This window comes from Oncorhynchus clarkii, chromosome 6, assembly GCF_045791955.1.
Source record: "Oncorhynchus clarkii lewisi isolate Uvic-CL-2024 chromosome 6, UVic_Ocla_1.0, whole genome shotgun sequence".
Classification (NCBI taxonomy): Eukaryota; Metazoa; Chordata; class Actinopteri; order Salmoniformes; family Salmonidae; genus Oncorhynchus; species Oncorhynchus clarkii.
Window position 1 is genome coordinate 72,106,444 of NC_092152.1, and position 24,160 is coordinate 72,130,603.

A 24,160-nucleotide genomic window follows, 5' to 3' on the forward strand; every position below is an offset into this window, starting at 1 on the left:
CACTGTCGGCTCGAATAACTCTGTGGCTTTCTACTGTATCTAAAATGGTGCCTTGTGATGAGAAAACATGACCAGAAACTGGGGTTAAGAAAGAGATGAGGTAGTGGTGTGGTCAGGTCCCAGTGAACATCTTAAGTTGGCTGTGGATTCTGAATGCTTTGAGCTCTGGTGGCCAGACTGGGAAGAAAGGCCTTTTACTGGCTCCTCTTTGATGGCGCCCTTTGAGTGGGTTCAAAAGCAGTGAAAGTCCAGCACACAGTGATATTTAGCCTGCCGATTGAAGTTATAATGCCACGGAGGGCAGAGGAGCGCCTGGTTGGCTCAGCTGATTTGATCAACATTTCCCTCCCTGCTTTAGACTCAGCAGGAACACTCTCCTTGTTGCTACGCTCTTTATGGTGTACAGTACCAGGACCACGTAGGACTTTCAGACCAAGGCCAGAACATATGCTTTTATTACCCATGTAGTTTCATGCCATAAAGCTACTCTGTCTCATGTTTGAGGTGAAACGTTGCTACTGCTGTGGCGTGTGTTTGTGCATGTCTGTGTTCTTTTCCGTTTGGTGGAAAGTCATGACTCCTGTTCCAGAGAGCCCCCAGGCAACCTGACCTAGTCTTGACACAGAGGAGGCCATTCAGCCTCTCAGACTCTAAATGATGCTAATCTAAGATGATTCTCTAATTGATGGTAACCTCGCTATTATCCAGTCCAGAGCTGTTTGCGAGGTGAGACCAGAGCAGAGGCCTCAGTAGACTGACAGAGGGCTGCTGTGTAACTGTATATATACACAGTATGAGACCTGAGCACAGGGGTGAAGAAGGCTCTAACTATGGAGAGCCAGTTAGCTAGTCGTTCCCCTGGTGATGTTTTGTACCATGGCCTGTGGCTGAGCCCTGGCTCCAGTGCAGTGAGAACATCTATTTGGGAGCTAAATAGATTTTGGTATCTGAGGTGTGGGGCTCCTCTGCTGGGGTGGGGCCTGGGCGTGGGCTGCTGAATGAGAGGCCCTGGCAGAGGCAGGGGCCAGGGGATCTGTTCTATCTGGCCATTGGGAGGATGACAGGCTGGGGGTGTTGTGGACACTTCATTTCATGGCTTCATTTGTTCAGAATCATTCTGGAACTTTCCTCTCTTTGCTCAGTCGGGTTAGATATGAGTTTTGAGATATGATAAAACAACAGGTAATGCTGGACATTGGCACTAGTTTCTGCTCACTGAGACCAAGGAAGAATTCAATCAGATGAAATAATTCCAGATGCTAAAGCCCTAGCCTCCACCTCAAATGTGGTCAGATGTGATGTGATGATTATTTATGAGGAATAGTAGAAGCATTTTCAGTACACCTAAAAGATTTCAACTTGATGTTTTTTTTATTGAAGCAGTGTAATAACATTTACAGTAGATAGAGGCTTCCTTCAGCCTGAGGCGTGAGGTCCCTGGCGCCCTTTTAAGGCGGCGGACCCATTGTGTGCTGCTGTGCTCACCCTCTTCATGTGTATTAGTTATTGAATATTTGACCTTTCTGGTTTGCATGAGCTCATGGGACAAGTGGGTTTTTCCCCAGGAAGTGGAGGTCTTTCACTCTCTCTCTCGTGCTCACTCTCGCTCTCTATCTCCCTCTCTTTCTCCCTCTCTTTCTCTCTCTCTCTCTCCTTCTCTTTCTCTCACTTACTCACACACACAACAAATTGTAATTGTGTTCTTGGCTGGAACTCTCCAGTGGGATGAAGTCACACATGAAGGTGAGGAGAGGGATGGAGTAGAGCAGACTGTAGTATTCGACAAGCAGAAGTCCTACGCTCCCATCTGCTTCATGTTAACCCTTAAGGGTGGCTATTTGTGCTGGGTGATGTCTGATTACTGACAGGCTGCCGGAGGCCATTCCGCCCCTGGACAGTCCCCCAGGTTCAGCAGAGGTTAACCCTGTAGGACAAGGGAGGGCAGGGGAACAGGAAGGGGATGGCTAAGGGAGTGGTGTAAGTCTACAGCTGCCTGACTGACACATGAAACTCAATGTTCACAGGTGTTTATTTACTCTGAGCAGTTCCACAAGTGAGGCAGTTTTAGAGGACGGCTCAGTGTAAAAACTCTGGTTGGGGACAGAGATAAGATGAACTCAGATGGACTATATTCTGAAAAGTACACCATGTGCTTTGCACACACAACCTTATCAATGGACTTTGACCCTGAAGAGACAACAAAGCTGGATGTTTGGGGGCCCATTTTTTGAATGGCCAACTGTGGCTAGTGGCTCTCATCCTAGTGAACTCTCAACATGACTGTACCTAACACCCCCAATGGAAGCAGTGACCTGTATGATAGTGTAGACTACCCCTATAACATCCAGTATAATGGGCCAGTCTAGTTCGCCATTCACATCCATGATAAGCTGGGGAATGAAGGAGAATCTAGGGAAAGCCTGACTATGCAAATCCCTGGAACAGCTCTACTTCAAGGGTGGAGTTCTGTTGCTGCACTTCTAGAAACAAATGAGAGGGCTTAAGCAGGTCTGGAGTTAAAGCACCAGGCCTCACCGGGATCTGCTTTGAGCTGGCACTGGTTCAACTCTCCCATAAATCAATGCACATGAAAAGGCAGTTCAGTTCATCACCTGTATTTGTATGCAGTCATCAAGTCCTGCATACTTCCAAAACATGTAAGATTAGCAGTTATTTGTGTTTTGGCTGACTGCTGTTGTGCAGGTACTGTAAATTAAGGTAAAGTTGTGGTGGTGGCTGGTTCATACATCTTTATCAAGGGTCGGCAGGCAGGACTGGGGGGTTAACCACTGACAGGGTGGTACTTGGTCATTTCTAGAGTCTACACTAGGTGGTCTGGCCTGAGTTTAACGGTATTGTTAATTGAAATGGCTGCACTTGGACTTGGGACCCTACTATCTCCCCTACAGCTTACTGGACCTCTCCTCCACAGTGTCCTGGTCCTACCCTACCCCTACTACCTCGTCTCCCCTACCCCTTACTGGAGCTCTCCTCCACAGTGTCCGGGTCCTACCCCTACTACCCCGTCTCCCCTACCCCTGACTGGACCTCTCCTCCACAGTGTCCTGGTCCTACCCTACCCCTACTACCCCATCTTCCCTAACCCTTACTGGACCTCTCCTCCACAGTGTCCTGGTCCTACCCCTACTACCCCGTCTCCCCTACCCCTTACTGGAGCTCTCCTCCACAGTGTCCGGGTCCTACCCCTACTACCCCGTCTCCCCTACCCCTGACTGGACCTCTCCTCCACAGTGTCCTGGTCCTACCCTACCCCTACTACCCCATCTTCCCTACCCCTTACTGGAGCTCTCCTCCACAGTGTCCTGGTCCTACCCCTACTACCCCGTCTCCCCTATCCCTTACTGGACCTCTCCTCCACAGTGTCCTGGTCCTACCCCTACTACCCCGTCTCCCCTACCCCTTACTGGAGCTCTCCTCCACAGTGTCCTGGTCCTACCCCTACTACCCCGTCTCCCCTATCCCTTACTGGACCTCTCCTCCACAGTGTCCTTGTCCTACCCCTACTACCCCGTCTCCCCTACCCCTTACTGGACCTCTCCTCCACAGTGTCCTGGTCCTACCCCTACTACCCCGTCTCCCCTATCCCTTACTGGACCTCTCTTCCACAGTGTCATGGTCCTACCCCTACTACCCCGTCCCCCCTACCCCTTACTGGACCTCTCCTCCACAGTGTCCTGGTCCTACCCCTACTACCCCGTCTCCCCTACCCCTTACTGGACCTCTCCTCCACAGTGTCCTGGTCCTACCCCTACTACCCCGTCTCCCCTATCCCTTACTGGACCTCTCTTCCACAGTGTCATGGTCCTACCCCTACTACCCCGTCCCCCCTACCCCTTACTGGACCTCTCCTCCACAGTGTCCTGGTCCTACCCCTACTACCCCGCCCCCCCTACCCCTTACTGGACCTCTCCTCTACAGTGTCCTGGTCCTACCCTACCCCTACTACCCCGTCTCCCCTACCCCTTACTGGACCTCTCCTCTACAGTGTCCTGGTCCTACCCTACCCCTACTACCCCGTCTCCCCTACCCCTTAATGGACCTCTCCTCCACAGTGTCCTGGTCCTGCCCTACCCCTACTACCCCGTGTCCCCTACCCCTTACTGGACCTCTCCTCTACAGTGTCCTGGTCCTACCCTACCCCTACTACCCCGTCTCCCCTACCCCTTACTGGACCTCTCCTCCACAGTGTCCGGGTCCTACCCCTACTACCCCGTCTCCCCTACCCCTTACTGGACCTCTCCTCCACAGTGTCCTGGTCCTACCCTACCCCTACTACCCCATCTTCCCTACCCCTTACTGGAGCTCTCCTCCACAGTGTCCTGGTCCTACCCCTACTACCCCGTCTCCCCTATCCCTTACTGGACCTCTCCTCCACAGTGTCCTTGTCCTACCCCCACCCACCCGTCTCCCCTACCCCTTACTGGAGCTCTCCTACACAGTGTCCTGGTCCTACCCCTACTACCCCGTCTCCCCTACCCCTTACTGGACCTCTCCTCCACAGTGTCCTTGTCCTACCCCTACTACCCCGTGTCCCCTACCCCTTACTGGACCTCTCCTCTACAGTGTCCTGGTCCTACCCTACCCCTACTACCCCGTCTCCCCTACCCCTTACTGGACCTCTCCTCCACAGTGTCCGGGTCCTACCCCTACTACCCTGTCTCCCCTACCCCTTACTGGACCTCTCCTCCACAGTGTCCTGGTCCTACCCTACCCCTACTACCCCATCTTCCCTACCCCTTACTGGAGCTCTCCTCCACAGTGTCCTGGTCCTACCCCTACTACCCCGTCTCCCCTACCCCTTACTGGACCTCTCCTCCACAGTGTCCTTGTCCTACCCCTACTACCCCGTCTCCCCTACCCCTTACTGGACCTCTCCTCCACAGTGTCCTGGTCCTACCCCTACTACCCCGTCTCCCCTATCCCTTACTGGACCTCTCCTCCACAGTGTCCTGTTCCTACCCCTACTACCCCGTCTCCCCTACCCCTTACTGGACCTTTCCTCCACAGTGTCCTGGTCCTACCCTACCCCTACTACCCCGTCTCCCCTACCCCTTACTGGACCTCTCCTCCACAGTGTCCTGGTCCTACCCCTACTACCCCGTCTCCCCTATCCCTTACTGGACCTCTCCTCCACAGTGTCCTGGTCCTACCCCTACTACCCCGTCTCCCCTACCCCTTACTGGAGCTCTCCTCCACAGTGTCCTGGTCCTACCCCTACTACCCCGTCTCCCCTATCCCTTACTGGACCTCTCCTCCACAGTGTCCTTGTCCTACCCCTACTACCCCGTCTCCCCTACCCCTTACTGGACCTCTCCTCCACAGTGTCCTGGTCCTACCCCTACTACCCCGTCCCCCCTACCCCTTACTGGACCTTTCCTCCACAGTGTCCTGGTCCTACCCTACCCCTACTACCCCGTCTCCCCTATCCCTTACTGGACCTCTCCTCTACAGTGTCCTGGTCCTACCCTACCCCTACTACCGCGTCTCCCCTACCCCTTACTGGACCTCTCCTCCACAGTGTCCTGGTCTTACCCTACCCCTACTAACCCGTCTCCCCTACCCCTTACTGGACCTCTCCTCTACAGTGTCCTGGTCCAACCCTACCCCTACTACCCCGTCTCCCCTACCCCTTACTGGACCTATCCTCCACAGTGTCCTGGTCTACCCTACCCCTACTACCCCATCTCCCCTACCCCTTACTGGACCTCTCCTCCACAGTGTCCTGGTCCTACCCTACCCCTACTACCCCGTCTCCCCTACCTTACTGGACCTCTCCTCCACAGTGTCCGGGTCCTACCCCTACTACCCCGTCTCCCCTGCCCCTTACTGGACCTCTCCTCCACAGTGTCCTGGTCCTACCCTACCCCTACTACCCCGTCTCCCCTACCCCTTACTGGACCTCTCCTCCACAGTGTCCTGATCCTACCCCTACTACCCCGTCTACCCTACCCCTTACTGGACCTCTCCTCCACAGTGTCCTGGTCCTACCCTACACCTACTACCCCATCCTCCCTACCCCTTACTGGACCTCTCCTCCACAGTGTCCTGGTCCAACCCTACCTTGGGCCCAGCCATAGTGTGTGTCTCTCTAACGCTGTGTCAGTGCGACCAGGTGCTGGAATTGTCCAGGCTTGGCTGAGAGGGGAGCTGTATTGGGATTGGGGGATATTATAACGTTGCAGATATTTGCATCATTTTCCTAAGTTTTCCTACCATTTAATCTACATTTTCTCATTAGAGAAGCTCAAGCTCTTGATTTGGAAGTCAAGGTCTCTGAATCTTCATAGGGCATTATGGGCACGTATGGAAGGCAATTAACTCTGCCGTTTCCTCTTAGTCTGCTGTGTTCCCACTTATTATGATCCAGTAGGCAGGCATACCATTTTCCTCAAAAATGTGTGTTTTTGTTAATTAATCGCCTAGAGTATTTTGGAGAGAAATCTCCGGCCTCCCTCCATCCACAGAACTGGTTGGTGAATCCATGGCTGAGCTCTGCTCTGGCTGTTTATCTTATGCTGGATCAGCTATAACGATAATCTACGTGAGACTCCTGCTACCCAAACGAGTGGGATGGCTGTCTCAGATAGAAAGGAGTGTATCTATATATAGCACGGTAAGCTGTTTGTGTGGTGAGGAAGTGGGTGCATGGTGGGTGCATGGCGTTTATTGCACGCCTACACGTATCCTTGTTTTCCCGTTGGTGGAGATGAAGCTGGCAGCCAGCAGTTGTAATACAGGATCTGTTAGATTGTCTATCAGAGAGTCAGAGACAGACAGGGTTAGTATAGCAGCTGTCGACTAGGGAGACGACTCCTCAGCGCTGCAGCACAATGTAGGCTAACTAAATCAGTACAGAGGCTGCAGCTGAGAGAGACACTAGATCCACTGACCTTCTTTTCATGGTGAACAGACAGCTAATGTTGTTATGGTGTGGAGTGGGTGGGTGGGGTGGTGGAGCTGAAAGGCAGCAGTGGAAATGGGTGGCGGTGGGTGGGTGGATGGGTGGGTTAGTGGGTGAGTAGGTGGGGATTGGGGAATATCTCCTCTGTGACATCAGAGGGCTTTGCTGGCCTGGGCCGGCTGCCCTGGTGTGTAGGTTTAGTTTCCTTCCTTCTGGCTGAGTGGCTGGGGCTGGGCTGAGTGGAGTGGAGGGCTCTGCTCTACTCTATACTCCGTTCTGCACCGCTCAACTCTATACTCCACTCTACTCTACTCTATACTCCACTCCACTCTACTCTGTACTCCACTCTACTCTACTCTATACTCCGCTCCACTCTACTCTATACTCCACTCTACTCTATACTCCACTCTACTCTAATCTATACTCCGCTCCACTCTACTCTATACTCGGCTCTACTCTGCTCTATGCCTTACTCTACTCTACTCAATACACCCCTCTACTCTTTACTCTGCTCTACTCTGCTCTGCTCTACTCTATACTCTGCTCTACTCTATACTCTACTCTACACTACTCTGTACTCTGCTCTATACTCTGCTCTACTCTGCTCTATACCCTGCTCTACTCTGTACTCTGCTCTGCTCTATACTCTGCTCTACTCTACTCTATACACTGCTCTTCTTTGCTATGCTCTACCGTATACTCTGCTCTACTCTATACTCTTCTCTGCTCTATACTTTACTCTATAATCTACTCTACTCTATACACTGCTATACTCTACACTACTGTATACTCAATGATCTACTCTACACACCACTCTACTATATACTCTACTCTATACACTGCTCTACTCTATACTCTACTACAGTTGAAGTCGGAAGTTTACATACACTTAGGTTGGAGTCATTAAAACTCATTTTTCAACCACTCCACAAATTTCTTGTTAACAAACTATAGTTTTGGCAAGTTGGTTAGGACATCTACTTTGTGCATGACACAAGTCCTTTTCCCAACAATTGTTTACAGACAGATTATTTCACTTATAATTCATTGTATCACAATTCCAGTGGGTCAGAAGTTTACATACACTAAGTTGACTGTGCCTTTAAACAGCTTGGAAAATTCCAGATAATGGCTTTAGATGCTTCTGATAGGCTAATTGACATCATTTGAGTCAATTGGAGTACCTGTGGATGTATTTCAAGGCCTACCTTCAAACTCAGTGCCTCTTTGCTTGACATCATGGAAAAATCAAAAGAAATCAGCCAAGACCACAGAAAATACATTTTAGACCTCCACAAGTCTGGTTCATCTGTACAAACAATAGTACGCAAGTATAAACACCATGGGACCTCGCAGCCATCATACCGCTCAGGAAGGAGAGGTGTTCTGTCTCCTAGAGATAAAAGTACTTTGGTGCGAAAAGAGAAAATCAATTCCAGAACAACAGCAAAGGACCTTGTGAAGATTCTGGAGGAAACAGGTAGAAAAGTATCTATATCCACAGTAAAACAAGTCCTATATCGACATAACCTGAAAGGCTGCTCAGCAAGGAAGAAGCCACTGCTCCAAAACTGCCATAAAAAAGCCAGACTACGGTTTGCAACTGCACATGGGGACAAAGATGGTACTTTTTGGAGAAATGTCCTCTGGTCTGATGAAACAAAAATAGAACTGTTTGGCCATAATGACCATCGTTATGTTTGGAGGAAAAAGGGGGAGGCTTGCAAGCAGAAGAACACCATCCCAACCATGAAGCACGGGGTTGGCAGCATCATGTTGTGGGGGTGCTTTGCTGCAGGAGGGCCTGGTGCACTTCACAAAATAGATGGCATCATGAGGGAGGGAAATTATGTGGATATATTGAAGCAACATCAGTCAGGAAGTTAAAGCTTGGTCGCAAATGGGTCTTCCAAATTGACAATGACCCCAAGTAGGTCTTCCAAAGTTGTGGCAAAATGGCTTAAGGACAACAAAGTCAAGGTATTGGAGTGGCCATCACAAAGCCCTGACCTCAATCCTATAGAAAATTTGTGGGCAGAACTGGAAAAGCGTGTGTGAGCAAGGAGTCCTACAAACCTGACTCAGTTACACCAGCTCTGTCAGGAGGAATGGGCCAAAATTCACCCAATTTATTGTGCGAAGCCTGTGGAGGGCTACCCGAAACGTTTGACCCATGTTAAACAATTTAAAGGCAATGCTACGAAATACTAATTGAGTGTATGTAAACTTCTGATCCACTGGGAATGTGATGAAATAATTAAAAGCTGAAATAAATCATTCTCTCTACTATTATTCTGACATTTCACATTCTTAAGACAAAGTGGTGATCGTAAATGACATAAAACAGGAAATTTTTACTAGGATTAAATGTTTGACCCATGTTAAACAATTTAAAGGCAATGCTACGAAATACTAATTGAGTGTATGTAAACTTCTGATCCACTGGAATGTGATGAAATAATTAAAAGCTGAAATAAATCATTCTCTCTACTATTATTCTGACATTTCACATTCTTAAGACAAAGTGGTGATCGTAAATGACATAAGACAGGAAATTTTTACTAGGATTAAATGTCAGGAATTGTGAAAAACTGAGTTTAAACTTCCGACTTCAACTGTATATACTCTATGCTCTACTATATACTAAAATCAAATGTTATACTCTGCTCTATACTCTGCTCTACTTTATACACTGCTCTTTGCTCTGCTCTACTCTGTACTCTGCTCTACTCTACTCTATACTACACCGCTCTACTCTATATTCTACTATATACTCTATACTATGTTCTACTATGTTCTACTCTATACTATGCTCTACTCTATTTTCGACTATATACTATATACTATGTTCTACTATGTTCTACTCTATACTATGTTCTACTCTATACTCTGTTCTACTATATACACCGCTCTACTCTATACTCTGCTCTACCATATACTCTACACTCTGCTCTATACTCGACTCTATTCTCTGTTCTACTCTATACTCTCCCTATACTCTGTTATATACTCTGCACTACTCTATACTCTGCTCTACTTTATACTCTGTTCTATACTCTGCTCTTCTCTACTCTATACTCTACTCTGTACTCTGCTCTATACTGCTCCACTCTACTTTACTCTACACCATGCTCTATTCTCTGCTCTACTCTACACCCTATACTCTGTACTCTGCTCTATACTCTGCACTACTCCATACTCTACTTTATACTCTGCTCTATACTCTGCTCTACTCTATACCCTATACTCTGTACTCTGTACTCTGCTCTATACTGCTCCACTCCACTTTACTCTACACCATGCTCTATTCTCTGCTCTACTCTATACCCTATACTCTACTCTGTACTCTGCTCTATACTGCTCCACTCCACTTTACTCTACACCATGCTCTATTCTCTGCTCTACTCTATACCCTATACTCTACTCTGTACTCTGCTCTATACTGCTCCACTCTACTTTACTCTACACCATGCTCTATTCTCTGCTCTACTCTATACCTTATACTCTACTCTGTACTCTGCTCTATACTGCTCCACTCCACTTTACTCTACACTATGCTCTATTCTCTGCTCTACTCTATACCCTATACTCTACTCTGTACTCTGCTCTATACTGCTCCACTCTACTTTACTCTACACCATGCTCTATACTCTGCTCTACACTATACTCTGCTCTACACTATACACACACACACACACTGGTGCTCATATGGATGTGTGTCTAAGGCTGTCTAATTGGTGCACACAGGAATAGAGGTAATTTATGGAAGGGTTAGCTGAACTCTGTCAGACTACAGGAGCACTCTGTTTTGTTAAAGAGGGATTTAACCTCAGCCGCTCTCCAAGTTACTGCTGCAGAGCTGCTTTTAATTCAAATTAAATGTAATTCTATGAAAAAGGCTCCGCTACCATTGCAGCAATTGGTTAATTCACTTGAGAGGAGAATATTTGCGTTTCAGGAGTGTTTGAACAGGGAGTGTTTTTTTCCAGTTCCCATTGGCATCTGTGTTAAGGTGCGACTGAAGGTCAGGACACTTCACCGTGCAAAGAGAGTCCAGTGTGTGTTTGGGGGGGGGCAAGCAGACCAGACTTTAGATCCCCTGCAGATTGAGCGACTGACTCTGGACTCTGGACAGGATCAGCTGTCTGTGCAGTGATGGCTGTCCAGTGTTGTCATGGAGACGGTGGTGTGAGGCTGCACAATAGAAGTTCAGTAGCCTGGTCCCAGATCTGTTTGTGCTCTTGCCAACTCAATTGCTGTCCTTGTTAAGCCATGCATGACAAGGAGTGACAAGGAGTTGGCGTGATAGCACAAACACAATTGTACATACAGTGAAGACTGAATGGTGCTGGGAAGAACAGGGAGCTAAGCTCCTTCCCACCCTGGGAGGCTGTTGTGGTTGTGTTGTCCCAGTTAGTCACCCACCCCACAGTGGGAGTCATCCTGTGTTGAATATGGAGCTAATGGTGATGTACCCAATGAGCCATATGAGGATCCATCACATATATTACTGGACAGAGCCAGCGATGTTTCTGGATATACATTCTCTCTCGCGCTCTCTCGCTTTCGCTCTCTCTCTCTTCACTGTACTGCAGCCTCATCAATCATGGGAACCAGCACAGAGAGAGCGGCAGAGCAACAGTCAGTCTCTGCTGGTTAACAGGCTCACTGAGAGTAGAGCTCTTGGAGACAGAGAGAGTGGGACTCTGATGTTATAGCTGAGGCTGTGGAGAATGGAGAGCATGAACCTCAAGTTCTGGAGGTTAAAAATAAGAGTGTGTGAGCAGTAGGTAGATTCTCTCTCTCTCTCTCTCTGCAGGCACATGGTCAGCATTGTCATGTAGTAGTGCAGTGTAGTGCAGTGGAGCAGCAGAGCAGGCTGCAGACATATGCAGGACCACTGATGAATTATTGAACAGTGCCAAGTGGACGTGATGTCGGCGTGCATGCAGCGCATACAGAGGACTAGGGAGAGGCATGGGGAGAGAGGGAGAGGCATGGGGAGAGAGGGAGAGGCATGGGGAGAGAGGGAGAGGCATGGAGAGAGAGGGAGAGGCATGGAGAGTGAGGGAGAGGCATGGAGAGAGAGGGAGAGGCATGGGGAGAGAGGGAGAGGCATTAGGAGAGAGGCATGGGGAGAGAGGGAGAGGCATGGGGAGAAAGAAGGAACGAGCTTGGGTGAGGGAGAGACAGATAGTATGGGAAGGGGTGTGTTTATGTGTGCAACAGAGAAATATGGCGAGAAAAGGGTATTTGTATGAAATAATGCAAGTGTGAGAGAGTTGGGGAGTGTGTGGAGTAGGTAGTAAGAAAGAGGGGTTTATTAAGGGAGAGAAAGAGGCAGGGAGAGAAAGAGGCAGGGAGAGAAAGAGGCAGGGAGAGAAAGAGGCAGGGAGAGAAAGAGGCAGGGAGAGAAAGAGGCAGGGAGAGAAAGAGGCAGGGAGAGAAAGAGGCAGGGAGAGAAAGAGGCAGGGAGAGAAGGAGGCAGGGAGAGAAAGAGGCAGGGAGAGAAAGAGGCAGGGAGAGAAAGAGACAGGGAGAGAAAGAGGCAGGGAGAGAAAGAGGCAGGGAGAGAAAGAGGCAGGGAGAGAAAGAGGCAGGGAGAGAAAGAGGCAGGGAGAGAAAGAGGCAGGGAGAGAAAGAGGCAGGGAGAGAAAGAGGCAGGGAGAGAAAGAGGCAGGGAGAGAAAGAGACAGGGAGAGAAAGAGGCAGGGAGAGAAGGCAGTATATTTCCATCTGCGTCGGTGGATTATCTGAAAAAGACAATGCATATTTTAACAGTCAAATAGGTGGCCATGTGCCATGAATCAATACACATACACTGATTTAATTCACTGCCAGATTAGATCCACCCCTGTCACAATAATTTGTTTAAAATGGAAAGATGATTCATGCATTGGAACAAACTTAGACTGTTTTATTCATGGTAACCTAGCGGTTAAGAGTGTTGGGCCAGTAACCGAAAGGTCGGTCGTTCGAATCCCTGAGCCTACTAAGTTAAAAATCTGTCGATGTGCCCTTGAGCAAGGCACTTAACCCTAATTGCTCCTGTACATTTCTCTAGATTAGAGCGTCTGCTAAATGACTCAAATGTAAATGTATTTTTACCTGTGACATCCTGTCCACATGGAGCCAGAGCCAGAGCCAGAGCCAGTCCACTCTGATATAGGACATGCTTTGTATGCTGTTCTCAGCTGTCACTTAACTAGTCCCACAGGAGAGGCCTACAAAACATGCAGAGAAAATGTAATAAAATGCACAGCTTCAAGCTCTGTCTCAACCTACTCTGAGCATCCTGCTCACATTGGAGACAGACCGGCATTCCCAGTCACTGCTTCATTACCAGCCTCTGGAAGATGGCTAATTAGTGTCATTGTTGGAATAGTGGCGACAGAAGTGCCAGTGACATTAGCAGTGTTTTGGTCATGAACACTCCAGATGACCTCTTTTTCCTGTGGCCCTCAGAAACAGTGGAGTGGTTATGTGAGTCCGTATTTACCCTGGCTTTCACAACACACGGGTCAGGATTATGTGTTTACCTCCTGCATGCTGCATAGTAGTGTAGAGGTCAACGAGTTACTGAACAACACAAGTGGATGGAGTGTTTACTCTCTAGAAGACCGAGCCAAAGCCGGATGTTTATCTCACTGCCTTCTCTGCTGTATGTCTCCTCAGTCCTTACTGTACACCATGTTCACTCTCCCTCTTTCTCTCTCCAGTCCTACTTTGTCACTGACTATGATCCCACGATTGAAGACTCGTATACGAAGCAGTGTGTCATTGACGAGAGGGCGGCCCGGCTTGACAGTAAGTATAGACCCTCAATCTGACCACAACACTAATGTTCATTGAGAAATACCAGCCTTCACAGGAGATTACTGTTCTTATCTTGGAGGGTTTAGTTTTGTACAGTACCTTTTTCAGGAGAGGTGCTACTGTGTGTGTGTGTGTGTGTGTCTAACGTGTCTGCCCCTGTGTTTGTTAGTCCTGGACACGGCCGGACAGGAAGAGTTTGGAGCCATGAGAGAACAATACATGAGGACAGGGGAGGGCTTCCTGCTTGTCTTCTCAGTCACTGACAGAGGAAGGTGAGTGACAACCCAGTCACGTGTCGCCCCCACGCTGCCTCTCTCTGTCTGCACCAATCTCTGTTTGCGCTTTTCTCTCTCTCACTCTCTCTCTCTGCGCGTCTCTCTATCTGCGCCTATCTTCGTCTGTGCTTCTCTGTCTGTCTCTCTCTTTCTCCCTCTGTCTGCCTGCTCCTCTCTCTCTTCTCATGCTAAACACATACATCTCTCTCACTCACGCTCTTGTTCTCCCACACGTCTGTTCTCGCCAACCTGTGTCATCATTCTCTTTTGTTCTCCTCTGCTCATATACCTCTCTTTCAACATCCACCTCTTTACAGGCTTTGTTTTTCTGTGTAAAAAACCCTGCATTAAATCACCTGCATGAGAATGAATACATCCCCTCTATATGTGCTGTCCTGTAGTGCTGTGGTCACCCCTCTGGTCCCTGTACAGCAATGTGATGGTGGTGTGTCTCAACCCACCCCTCAGAGTCCCCTCTCTCCGTGCTGTAAACAGTCTTTCCTTCCTCCATTTACGTTAGTCAAGGCTCTCCAGATTTACTATGTGATCGCCAAGCTGCCCGCCGGGGGCCATTCACTAGAACACACTCCTGGGTTTGTGGTTACATTCTGTTTCCCTTTCTCTCTGGGGGATATTTCTATGTATGCCGTTTGGTTCAAATAGTTAGCATGATATTTGTATTACACTAAAAGCCTTTCAAGTCAACGGGGATCAAAGCTCTGGTTAAAGGGACAGACCTGCTTAGGGCTGCCCCTCCCTGGTCACTGGAAGGCAGGCAAGCCTGTGCTGAGGCTGCTCACAAGTTCACCAAGGCTTTACTGAAATACTCATGCAAACATTTCTGGAACATTGAGGCATGTAGTACCACAGGAGTTCATTGACTTCTCTGTCTGCTCTGGAGTACCTCCCTTCACCCACCCTGTCTGATTCCCAAATGATGGCGCTGACTCACTTAGAGTTCTTAGGAAACTATGCAGTATTTTGTTTTCTTATGTATTATATCTTACATTGTTACCCCAGGAAATCTTACGTTTTATTACATACAGAATGATTGGATATAAGAGCAACGTCAACTTACCAGCATTACGACCAGGAATACGATCACCACCCAGGACAATGGATCAAATTCCAGAAGTCGACCCAAAACAACGGCGCCGCAGAAAGGGCAGACAAAGCTTTCAACTGGTCAGACTTCGTAGACGTGCACATCGCCCACCGCTCCCAAGCATACTACTAGCCAATGTCCAGTCTCTTGACAACAAGGTAGACGAAATTCAAGCAACAGTTGCCTTCCAGAGAGACATCAGAGATTGTAACATTCTCTGTTTCACGGAAATATGGCTCTCTCTGCATATGTTATGGGAATCGGTTCAGCCACTGGGCTTCTCCCATGCATCGCACCGACAGAGATAAACCCATCACTGGGAAGAGGAAGGGTGGGGGTGTATGCTTCATGATTAACGTCTCATGGTGTAATCATAACAGCATACAGGAACTTAAGTCATTCTGCTCACCCAACCTAGAATTCCTTACAATCAATTGCAGGCCATTTTACCTACTAAGAGAATTCTCATCAGTTATAGTCACAGTTGTGTACATTCCCCCTCAAGCAGACACCAAGACGGCCATCAAGGAACTTCACTGGACTATATGCAAACTGGAAACCATATATCCTGAGACTGCATTTATTGTAGTTGGGGATTTTAACAAAGCAAATTTGAGAACAAGGCTACTTAAATTCCACCAGCATATTGATTGCACTACACGCATGAGCAAGACCCTCGACCACTGCTACTCTAACTTCCGCGATGCATACAAAGCCCTCCCCCGCCCTCCCTTCGGCAAATCCGACCACGACGCCATCTTGCTCCTACCGTCCTATAGGCAGAAACTCAAACAGGATGTACCAGTGACTAGAACCATTCATCGCTGGTCCGACCAATCGGAAGCCACGCTTCAAGGTTGTTTTGATCACACGGACTGGAATATGTTCCGGTCAGCCTCAGAGAACAACATCGACCTATACGCTGACTCGGTGAGTGCGTTTATAAATAAGTGCATTGGAGATGTTGTACCCGCTGTGACTATTAAAACCTACCCTAACCAGAAACCGTGGATGGATGGCGGCATTTGCGCAAAACTGAAAACGCGATCCACCGCATTTAACCATGGAAAGAGGTCTAGGAATATGACTGAATATAAACAGTGTAGTTATTCCCTCCGCAAGGCAATTAAACAAGCGACATGCCAGTACAGGGACAAGGTGGAGTCGCAATTCAACTGCTCAGACACGAGACGTATGTGGCAGGGTCTACAGGAAATCACGGACTACAAAAAGAAAACCAGCCATGTCACGGACACCGATGTCACTATCCCATCTGGACAAAAGGAATACCTATGTAAGAATGATGTTCATTGACTACCGCTCAGCATTCAACACCATAATACCCTCCAAGCTCATCATCAAGCTGGAGGCCATGGGTCTCAACACTGCCCTGTGCAATTGGGTCCTGGACTTTCTGACGGGCCGCCCCCAGGCAATGAAGGTAGGAAACAACATCTCCATTTTGATAACCCTCAACACTGGGGCCCCACAAGGGTGTGTACTCCTGTACTCCCTGTTCACCCACGACTACGTGGCCATGCACACCACCAACTCAATCATCAAGTTTGCAGATGACACAACAGTAGTGGGCTTGATTACCAACAACGACGAGACAGCCTACAGGGAGGAGGTGAGGGCACTCGGAGTGTGGTGTCAGGAAACAACCTCTCAGTCAATGTCAAAAAAACAAAGGAGATGATCGTGGACTTCAGGAAACAGAAGAGAGAGCACCCCCCCTATCCACATCGATGGGATAGCAGTGGAGAAGGTGGAAAGTTTTTTTAAGTTCCTAGGCGTACACATCACAGAAAAACTCAGATGGTCCACCCACACATACAGTGTGGTGAAGAAGGCACAACAGCGCCTCTTCAACCTCAGGAGTCTGACGAAATTTGAGGTCAGTACAGGTGCATCAAAGCTGGGATCTAGAGACTCAAAAACAGCTTCTATTTCAAGGCCATCAGACTGCTAAACAGCAATCACTAAATCAGAGAGGCTGCTGCCTACTTTGAGACCCAATCACTGGCCACTTTAATAAATGGATCACTAGTTTCTTTATACAATGCCACTCTCAATAATGCCATTCTAAATAATGTTTACATATCTTACATTACTCATACCACATGTGTATACTGTGTTTATACCATCTATTGCTCCTTGCCTATGCCGCTCGGGCCATCGCTCATCCATATACTTACATGTACATATTTTCATTCACCCCTTTAGATTTGTGTGTATTAGGTTGTTGTTGGGGAATAGTTTGATTACTTGTTAGATATTACTGCACTGTCGGAACTAGAAGCACAAGCGTTTCACTACACTCGCATTAACATCTGCTAACCATGTGTATGTGACAAATAATATTTGATTTGATTTTTATAGAGACGCCAATCCCATCTGCCTGGGTACTGTGGGGGAAGGGTGGGCAAGGGGGGTCATTTTTGTGGCTGTGAGACAACATTCCTGGGAGGTCCACAGAGGCACCAGCTTTATCTTTATGTCTGAGCTTTACTGGGGGCATCGAGTGATGCTGTGTGCTTTATGTTTCACAGCTTTGAAGAAATCTACAAATTTCAAAGACAGATCCTCAGAGTCAAAGACCGGGATGAATTTCCCATGATCCTTGTAGGCAATAAAGCAGACCTGGAGCTTCAGAGACAGGTGAGTAGCAGTCATCCTAATGGCCCAGAGGCCTCAGCTCAAATATACATACATGTTAGGGGGATGTGAGGAAAGTAAATATAAAGCAACAAGCTTTAAAAATGTGTAATTTCTCATTTATATTTTGAAATGTGAAAATGGATAGTGGTGGTGGTGGCTGGAGCTATTTGGGTAGACAAAGAGGGAGTGAGAAAAAGAGAGAAAGAGAAGATGACCAACAAAAACATTGTGGGACAGAGGAAAAGAGGGAGGGAGGGTATGAAAAGGAGAGGGCTCATTCCGTGGCCTTCATTGGCTTTCAGCTGCAGTTCACTATCCCACATGACTCCACACTGTCACCTGCTGGAATAAAACACATTCTCTCTTCTGATCAAATATTTATCACATCAATTACTGTTATAATTATTTTTATTGACTGAATATAATGTGGGGGCTCTGTTAAAATTGATAACTCAATATGATTCATCCAAATGAATTAGTCTAAATGTGGGCTTTAACAAATTAGTTGAGGAGTATGATTCAATTCTACCCATTACTGGCAACTCAATGGGTTCAGCTGTTTTAGGACGGTATAATAAATGATTTTGCAATGAGGTCTGGGCCCGTATCCACAAAGTGTCTTAGAGTAGGAGTGCTAATCTAGGATCTGTCCATAAAATCTTATTTATTGTGAACTAAAAGGCAAAACTGATCCTAGATCTGCACTCCTACACAGAGACGCTTTGTGTATACGGGCCCTGGTCTCTAATCTTGTCGTAATAGTTTAAGATGGACCAGTAGCAAAAATATTCTAGCTAAGCACAGAAATCAGGTGCTATTTGAATGTAAAATGTAATGTGATACATTTGCTGTATTGTTTACACATTTCATAGTGACCCACTCTTGGATGCGAACCCTCTGACCCATGTTTCTCAACCTCACCAGCAGATGTCACCAGTTTCCGGATTCTTGTGTTTTGTCAATGGTCATGTGCTAGAGGGTGGTTCTCGCTCTCTCTGTGACTGTGTGATAAAATGTATGGGCGCGTTTGTTTTGCATCGCCTGGTGGGCAGAGTTTGATCATTTGAAACCGTTCAATTGGTCCTAAAGTGAAATCTTCACCCAGCTAGGGCACAGGGTGATGCAAAATAGCACTTGCTATTTATCTAAGATATATCCCTGTACCTGTTTCGTCCCTTCAGGTGACCCAGGAGGAGGGCCAGCAGCTGGCTAGACAGCTCAAGGTGACATATATGGAGGCCTCAGCCAAAATCCGTATGAATGTAGACCAGGCTTTCCACGAGCTGGTTAGAGTAATCAGGTGGGTGGATTCATTACTGATTGTAGAGTTGGTTAGAGTAATCAGGTGGGTGGATTCATTACTGACTGTAGAGTTGGTTAGAGTAATCAGGTGGGTGCATTCATTACTGATTGTAGAGTTAGTTAGAGTAATCAGGTGGGTGGATTCATTACTGACTGTAGAGTTGGTTAGAGTAATCAGGTGGGTGGATTCATTACTGACTGTAGAGTTAGTTAGAGTAATCAGGTGGGTGGATTCATTACTGACTGTAGAGTTAGTTAGAGTAATCAGGTGGGTGGATTCATTACTGTCTGTAGAGTTTATTAGAGTAATCAGGTGGGTGGATTCATTACTGACTGTAGAGTTAGTTAGGGTAATCAGGTGGGTGGATTCATTACTGATTGTAGAGTTGGTTAGAGTAATCAGGTGGGTGGATTCATTACTGATTGTAGAGTTGGTTAGAGTAATCAGGTGGGTGGATTCATTACTGACTGTAGAGTTAGTTAGAGTAATCAGGTGGGTGGATTCATTACTGACTGTAGAGTTAGTTAGAGTAATCAGGTGGGTGGATTCATTACTGACTGTAGAGTTTATTAGAATAATTGGGTGGGTGGATTCATTACTGACTGTAGAGTTAGTTAGAGTAATCAGGTGGGTGGATTCATTACTGATTGTAGAGTTAGTTAGGGTAATCAGGTGGGTGGATTCATTACTGATTGTAGAGTTGGTTAGAGTAATCAGGTGGGTGGATTCATTACTGACTGTAGAGTTAGTTAGAGTAATCAGGTGGGTGGATTCATTACTGACTGTAGAGTTTATTAGAATAATCAGGTGGGTGGATTCATTACTGACTGTAGAGTTAGTTAGAGTAATCAGGTGGGTGGATTCATTACTGATTGTAGAGTTAGTTAGGGTAATCAGGTGGGTGGATTAATTACTGACTGTAGAGTTTATTAGAGTAATCAGGTGGGTGGATTCATTACTGACTGTAGAGTTAGTTAGAGTAATCAGGTGGGTGGATTCATTACTGACTGTAGAGTTTATTAGAATAATCAGGTGGGTGGATTCATTACTGACTGTAGAGTTAGTTAGAGTAATCAGGTGGGTGGATTCATTACTGATTGTAGAGTTAGTTAGGGTAATCAGGTGGGTGGATTCATTACTGATTGTAGAGTTGGTTAGAGTAATCAGGTGGGTGGATTCATTACTGACTGTAGGTGGCACCACAACCCCACTATACCTCCTTGAATACAGTGGCAATGGGTTGAGGGAAATAAATAGTTTCAGCTTTTGTTCCTTCACTAGCACTAGTCTGTCTTTCTCAAGTACATTTGAAAGGTGCTTTATGCAATACTTCCACATGGAATGTCACTTTCACATATCCCCTTAGGATCTGGACCATTTGGTACCCTGATCTGAACTATAATGGCACAAGGCGAGACCCAGATGCAGACACTGGAGGCAGATGGTTTGAATCTTTGATATTTATTAATCAATCCAAAAGGGGTAAGCAAGAGAATGGTCATGGACAGGCAAAAGGTCAAAACCAGTTCAAAGTCCCGGAGGTACAGAGTGGCAGGCAGGCTCGAGGTCAGGGCAGGCAGAATCATCAGGCAGATGGGTACGGAGTTCAGAAAACAGGCAAAGGTCAAAACCAGGAGGTCTCGCAAAAAGAGGATAGAAGCAGGAGTACAGGAAAACATGCTAGTTGACTTGAAAGACATACAAAACGAACTGGCCCAGAGAGACAGGAAACACAGGGATAAATACACTGGGGGAAACAAGCGACACCTGGAGGGGATGGAGACAATAACGAGGACAGGTGAAACAGATCAGGGTGTGACAAAAGCATGTTTAAAACATAAACGAACCCTAGCTGAAACGAATCCTTGTCCTGCGTGAGTAGTGGGTTCAAGATCTAGGACTAGAGTACCAAGTATTTACGTGGCAGTGTGAGACGCGTGGAACTTTTTTGCCCATGGGGACAAGCTAGCTTGCTAACATCATGTACAACAGTGTTTCCCAACCCTGGTCCTCCAGTACCCCCAACATTACACAGTTTCATTGTAGACCTGGACAAACACACCTCATTCAACTCATTGAGGGTTTGATGATTAGTTAACAAGTTAAATCAGGTGTGCTTGTCCAGGGTTACAATAAAAATGTGGAGGACCAGGGTTGGAAAACAATGATGTAGAATGTGCGTCTTGCTAATTGCACCCTGAAACTGTTATTTTCAGGTCTTGTGAAATCAAAACGTGTTCTGTGGAATTCTCACAAACGCTCCAGAGATCTGAACCAGGGTACTGAATTTCATATGTGAGAATGCCCTAATGTCAATGATCTGTAGAAGTAAAGGAATACCATTTCTATGAAGACAACTACAGGATGTGATCCCATCTACACTCAAAGCCAGAACAAAACAATTGTTGCTTGAATGAGTCAGATTATTTTGTTAGAATCCTTCTATCTCTGCTTACTCATAACGTAATAATGCACTTTCTCCTCACAGGAAATTCCAGGAACAGGAATGCCCGCCCTCGCCAGAACCCACGCGGAAAGAAAAGGACAAGAGTGGCTGCCATTGTGTGATCGTCTGAGTGGGCCTTATCACTGTCAGTCACCCAGCTGCTGTCACCAGTCCCTGCCTCCTGCCTGACATGACATCTTGTATGGATGACTGAGCGCTGCCTTCTCCACGTGCATGACTTCAACAGAGGTTCCTGTGGTAGCAACCAGGAACTGCCCCCGCCCCCAGACTTCACTTCTAGAAGAAACTGACAACGCCAAATGTTAAACTCCTCTTGACCTTCAACAATAATCCAATTCATATGAGAAAGTCCTAACACTAAACATTGCCTCTTAAATCAGCTAAATAATATCATTTTTTGTATTCTGAAGGACTTTTTCTTGCCTTGCAGTGACATTTGTACTTTTTGCCGAGATTGAATGAGAAATATATATATCCAGAATGTCAATGCGAGGTTTACTAGTTACCAGTTTCTCATCAGAATAGAGAGGTGATCTTATGAAGCTCTGTGTATGTCATGCCATATCCGTTTTTACTTCCATGTGCTCATCCGCTACTGTACATAAGTGACATTTGTTGTGATTTTAAAAGCGCATTTGTAATGACTTATTAAATCGCCACAGTACAGCGTGTAAGGTTGATGAGTTTGGTTTGACTTCTATGAACATAACATGTATACAAGTATGTACACTGTACAGTATAAACCTAGATAGCCCTAAAGTTATTATGACAACTTAACTTTCAAGCGTCGTCAGCGGATCCATTTCTATGTCTATGGATTCTGCACTCATCTCACTGGCCAAATATGGAATGTTTACTGTATTTGCATTGTAAGGTTCATAGACTTTAGGCTTCTAATAACATGATATCAAACCTGTTTTATTTATTCAGTTGTACAACTCTTCTCTGACTCTTACCTGTTGTTGTTGACTAGCTCAGAGTCAGGTTGGCCTAATCAGAATTAAACATTTTAAACTCTTTATATTTTTAATCTTTGACAAGCAGTGCAGAAGAGACCATGGGTAGTATTTATGTACCTCACTGATAATGATGATGTTAATAGCAGACCAGTTTCAGAAATGTTCCTCTCTGACATATATTTTCAAATCAATCCCTCTCAGTTGGAACATTGATTTTTGTACCATCTATTTAGCTCTCTTTTGGAACGTAGTTATTACTTAAAGTAGACAGAGGTATTGAGCTGTTGAAGCTCACTCATAAACAAACTGTAACTTCATTTCAATGACATGGTTGTTTGTTACACACTGCCTTCAATTATTCTTGGAGATGTGTTCATGTCCTCCAAGGTTATTGGTGTGACTCTGGGCCAGTTTGGGAGCTGTTTCCATGACTCCCACAGTCATATGGAGGTTACATCATTGCCATTACATCCCCTGACCTCTCACCTTTAAAGTTAACATCAAGACAATTCACACATTCTGTTGTCTTGCCATCCTTTTCAATATGATCTGTATTTCTGCTTAATAGAAACCAATGAACTATTGTAGTGTTGTTATATCATGTAATATAAGAGAAAAAGAAACATGAAAGTGATTATTTGATGGACTTGAGTAAATGTTTTTACTTTATACTTTTATACATACTTTTCTTATCAAACTAGTTGACAAGTATTTTTATATGTCTGTAAAGTCAATATGCTCTGACAGCACAGCTGTGTGTATATGTAAAGAGGAATGTATAATTCCCTTAGCTGGTTTTGAACTGAAGAAGACTGTAGGCCTACATTGGTTCTTGACCAACCTGTGGTCCAGAACCTTTCCTCCTCTTGATTTGATTAGTTCTCATTTAGACAAATCTTCCAAGAGTTATTGGTGTTGGTGACACATTTTCCTTGACCATTCCCCACTACCTTGCCCAATGCCTATACTGCAAATGTCAACCAATGTGTTGGTTGAACGCCTCCACTCAGCCCACCTGACCTACTAGCAGGGTGGATCGTGGGTAGGCCGTTCACTCTTCTCTTCACTGTTCTCTAGGTCAATGTTTGGGTCACAGATTCATGTGTTCTGCTCAATGGTGGAGTCTGAAAGTACCACCACCTCTCTTTTGGCAAACTTTATGTACAGTACATTCAATTCATATATATATATATTTTTTTCACATCCATGCCCCTTGCCCCATGTATAGCTTCTGGTGCTATAATAAAATCTGTCATTCAGCCAACTATAATAGAGAATATTCCTTTTGTTTTAGTTGTTTTGAGAAGTCCTGTATTTGGTGAACTTCATATTTTGTTGACCTTGTATTGTGAAGCGAGGTGGAACAATAACAGTTGTGTTGGCAGATATTGCTATTAGATTTTTGCTTTGAGAAAATGAATGTATCCAATCAAAGAGGAATAAGATGAGAAGATTCCATCATTTTATACCCACTGAACACCTGTTGTCATAATGGGGATGGACCACTGTCTTCACTAATAACATTCCAACATTAACAGAACCTCTGAACTGTCTGCGTGAAAACGGCTGTCTTATTGGTGATGTAACTCATTCTACTATAGCTTATTGTCTTCCAGCTGGATAGATCTGCCTTACAGGAACAAATGTGTTCT

The 24,160-nt window shown here is 46.2% G+C and overlaps 1 protein-coding gene across 1 annotated transcript in view; it reads left to right on the top strand.

Moving 5' to 3' along the window:
• LOC139411570 (ras-related protein R-Ras2) overlaps positions 1-23,778 on the top strand; it is a 49,969-nt gene extending 26,191 nt beyond the window's left edge. Inside the window, exons 2-6 of the mRNA XM_071158104.1 lie at positions 13,642-13,729; positions 13,908-14,010; positions 17,671-17,779; positions 18,961-19,079; positions 21,571-23,778. Coding sequence (XP_071014205.1) covers positions 13,642-13,729; positions 13,908-14,010; positions 17,671-17,779; positions 18,961-19,079; positions 21,571-21,658 — 507 coding nt within the window. The 3' untranslated portion in view covers positions 21,659-23,778. The remainder of the gene's footprint in view (positions 1-13,641; positions 13,730-13,907; positions 14,011-17,670; positions 17,780-18,960; positions 19,080-21,570) is intronic.
• The last annotated feature ends 382 nt before the right edge of the window (positions 23,779-24,160 follow it).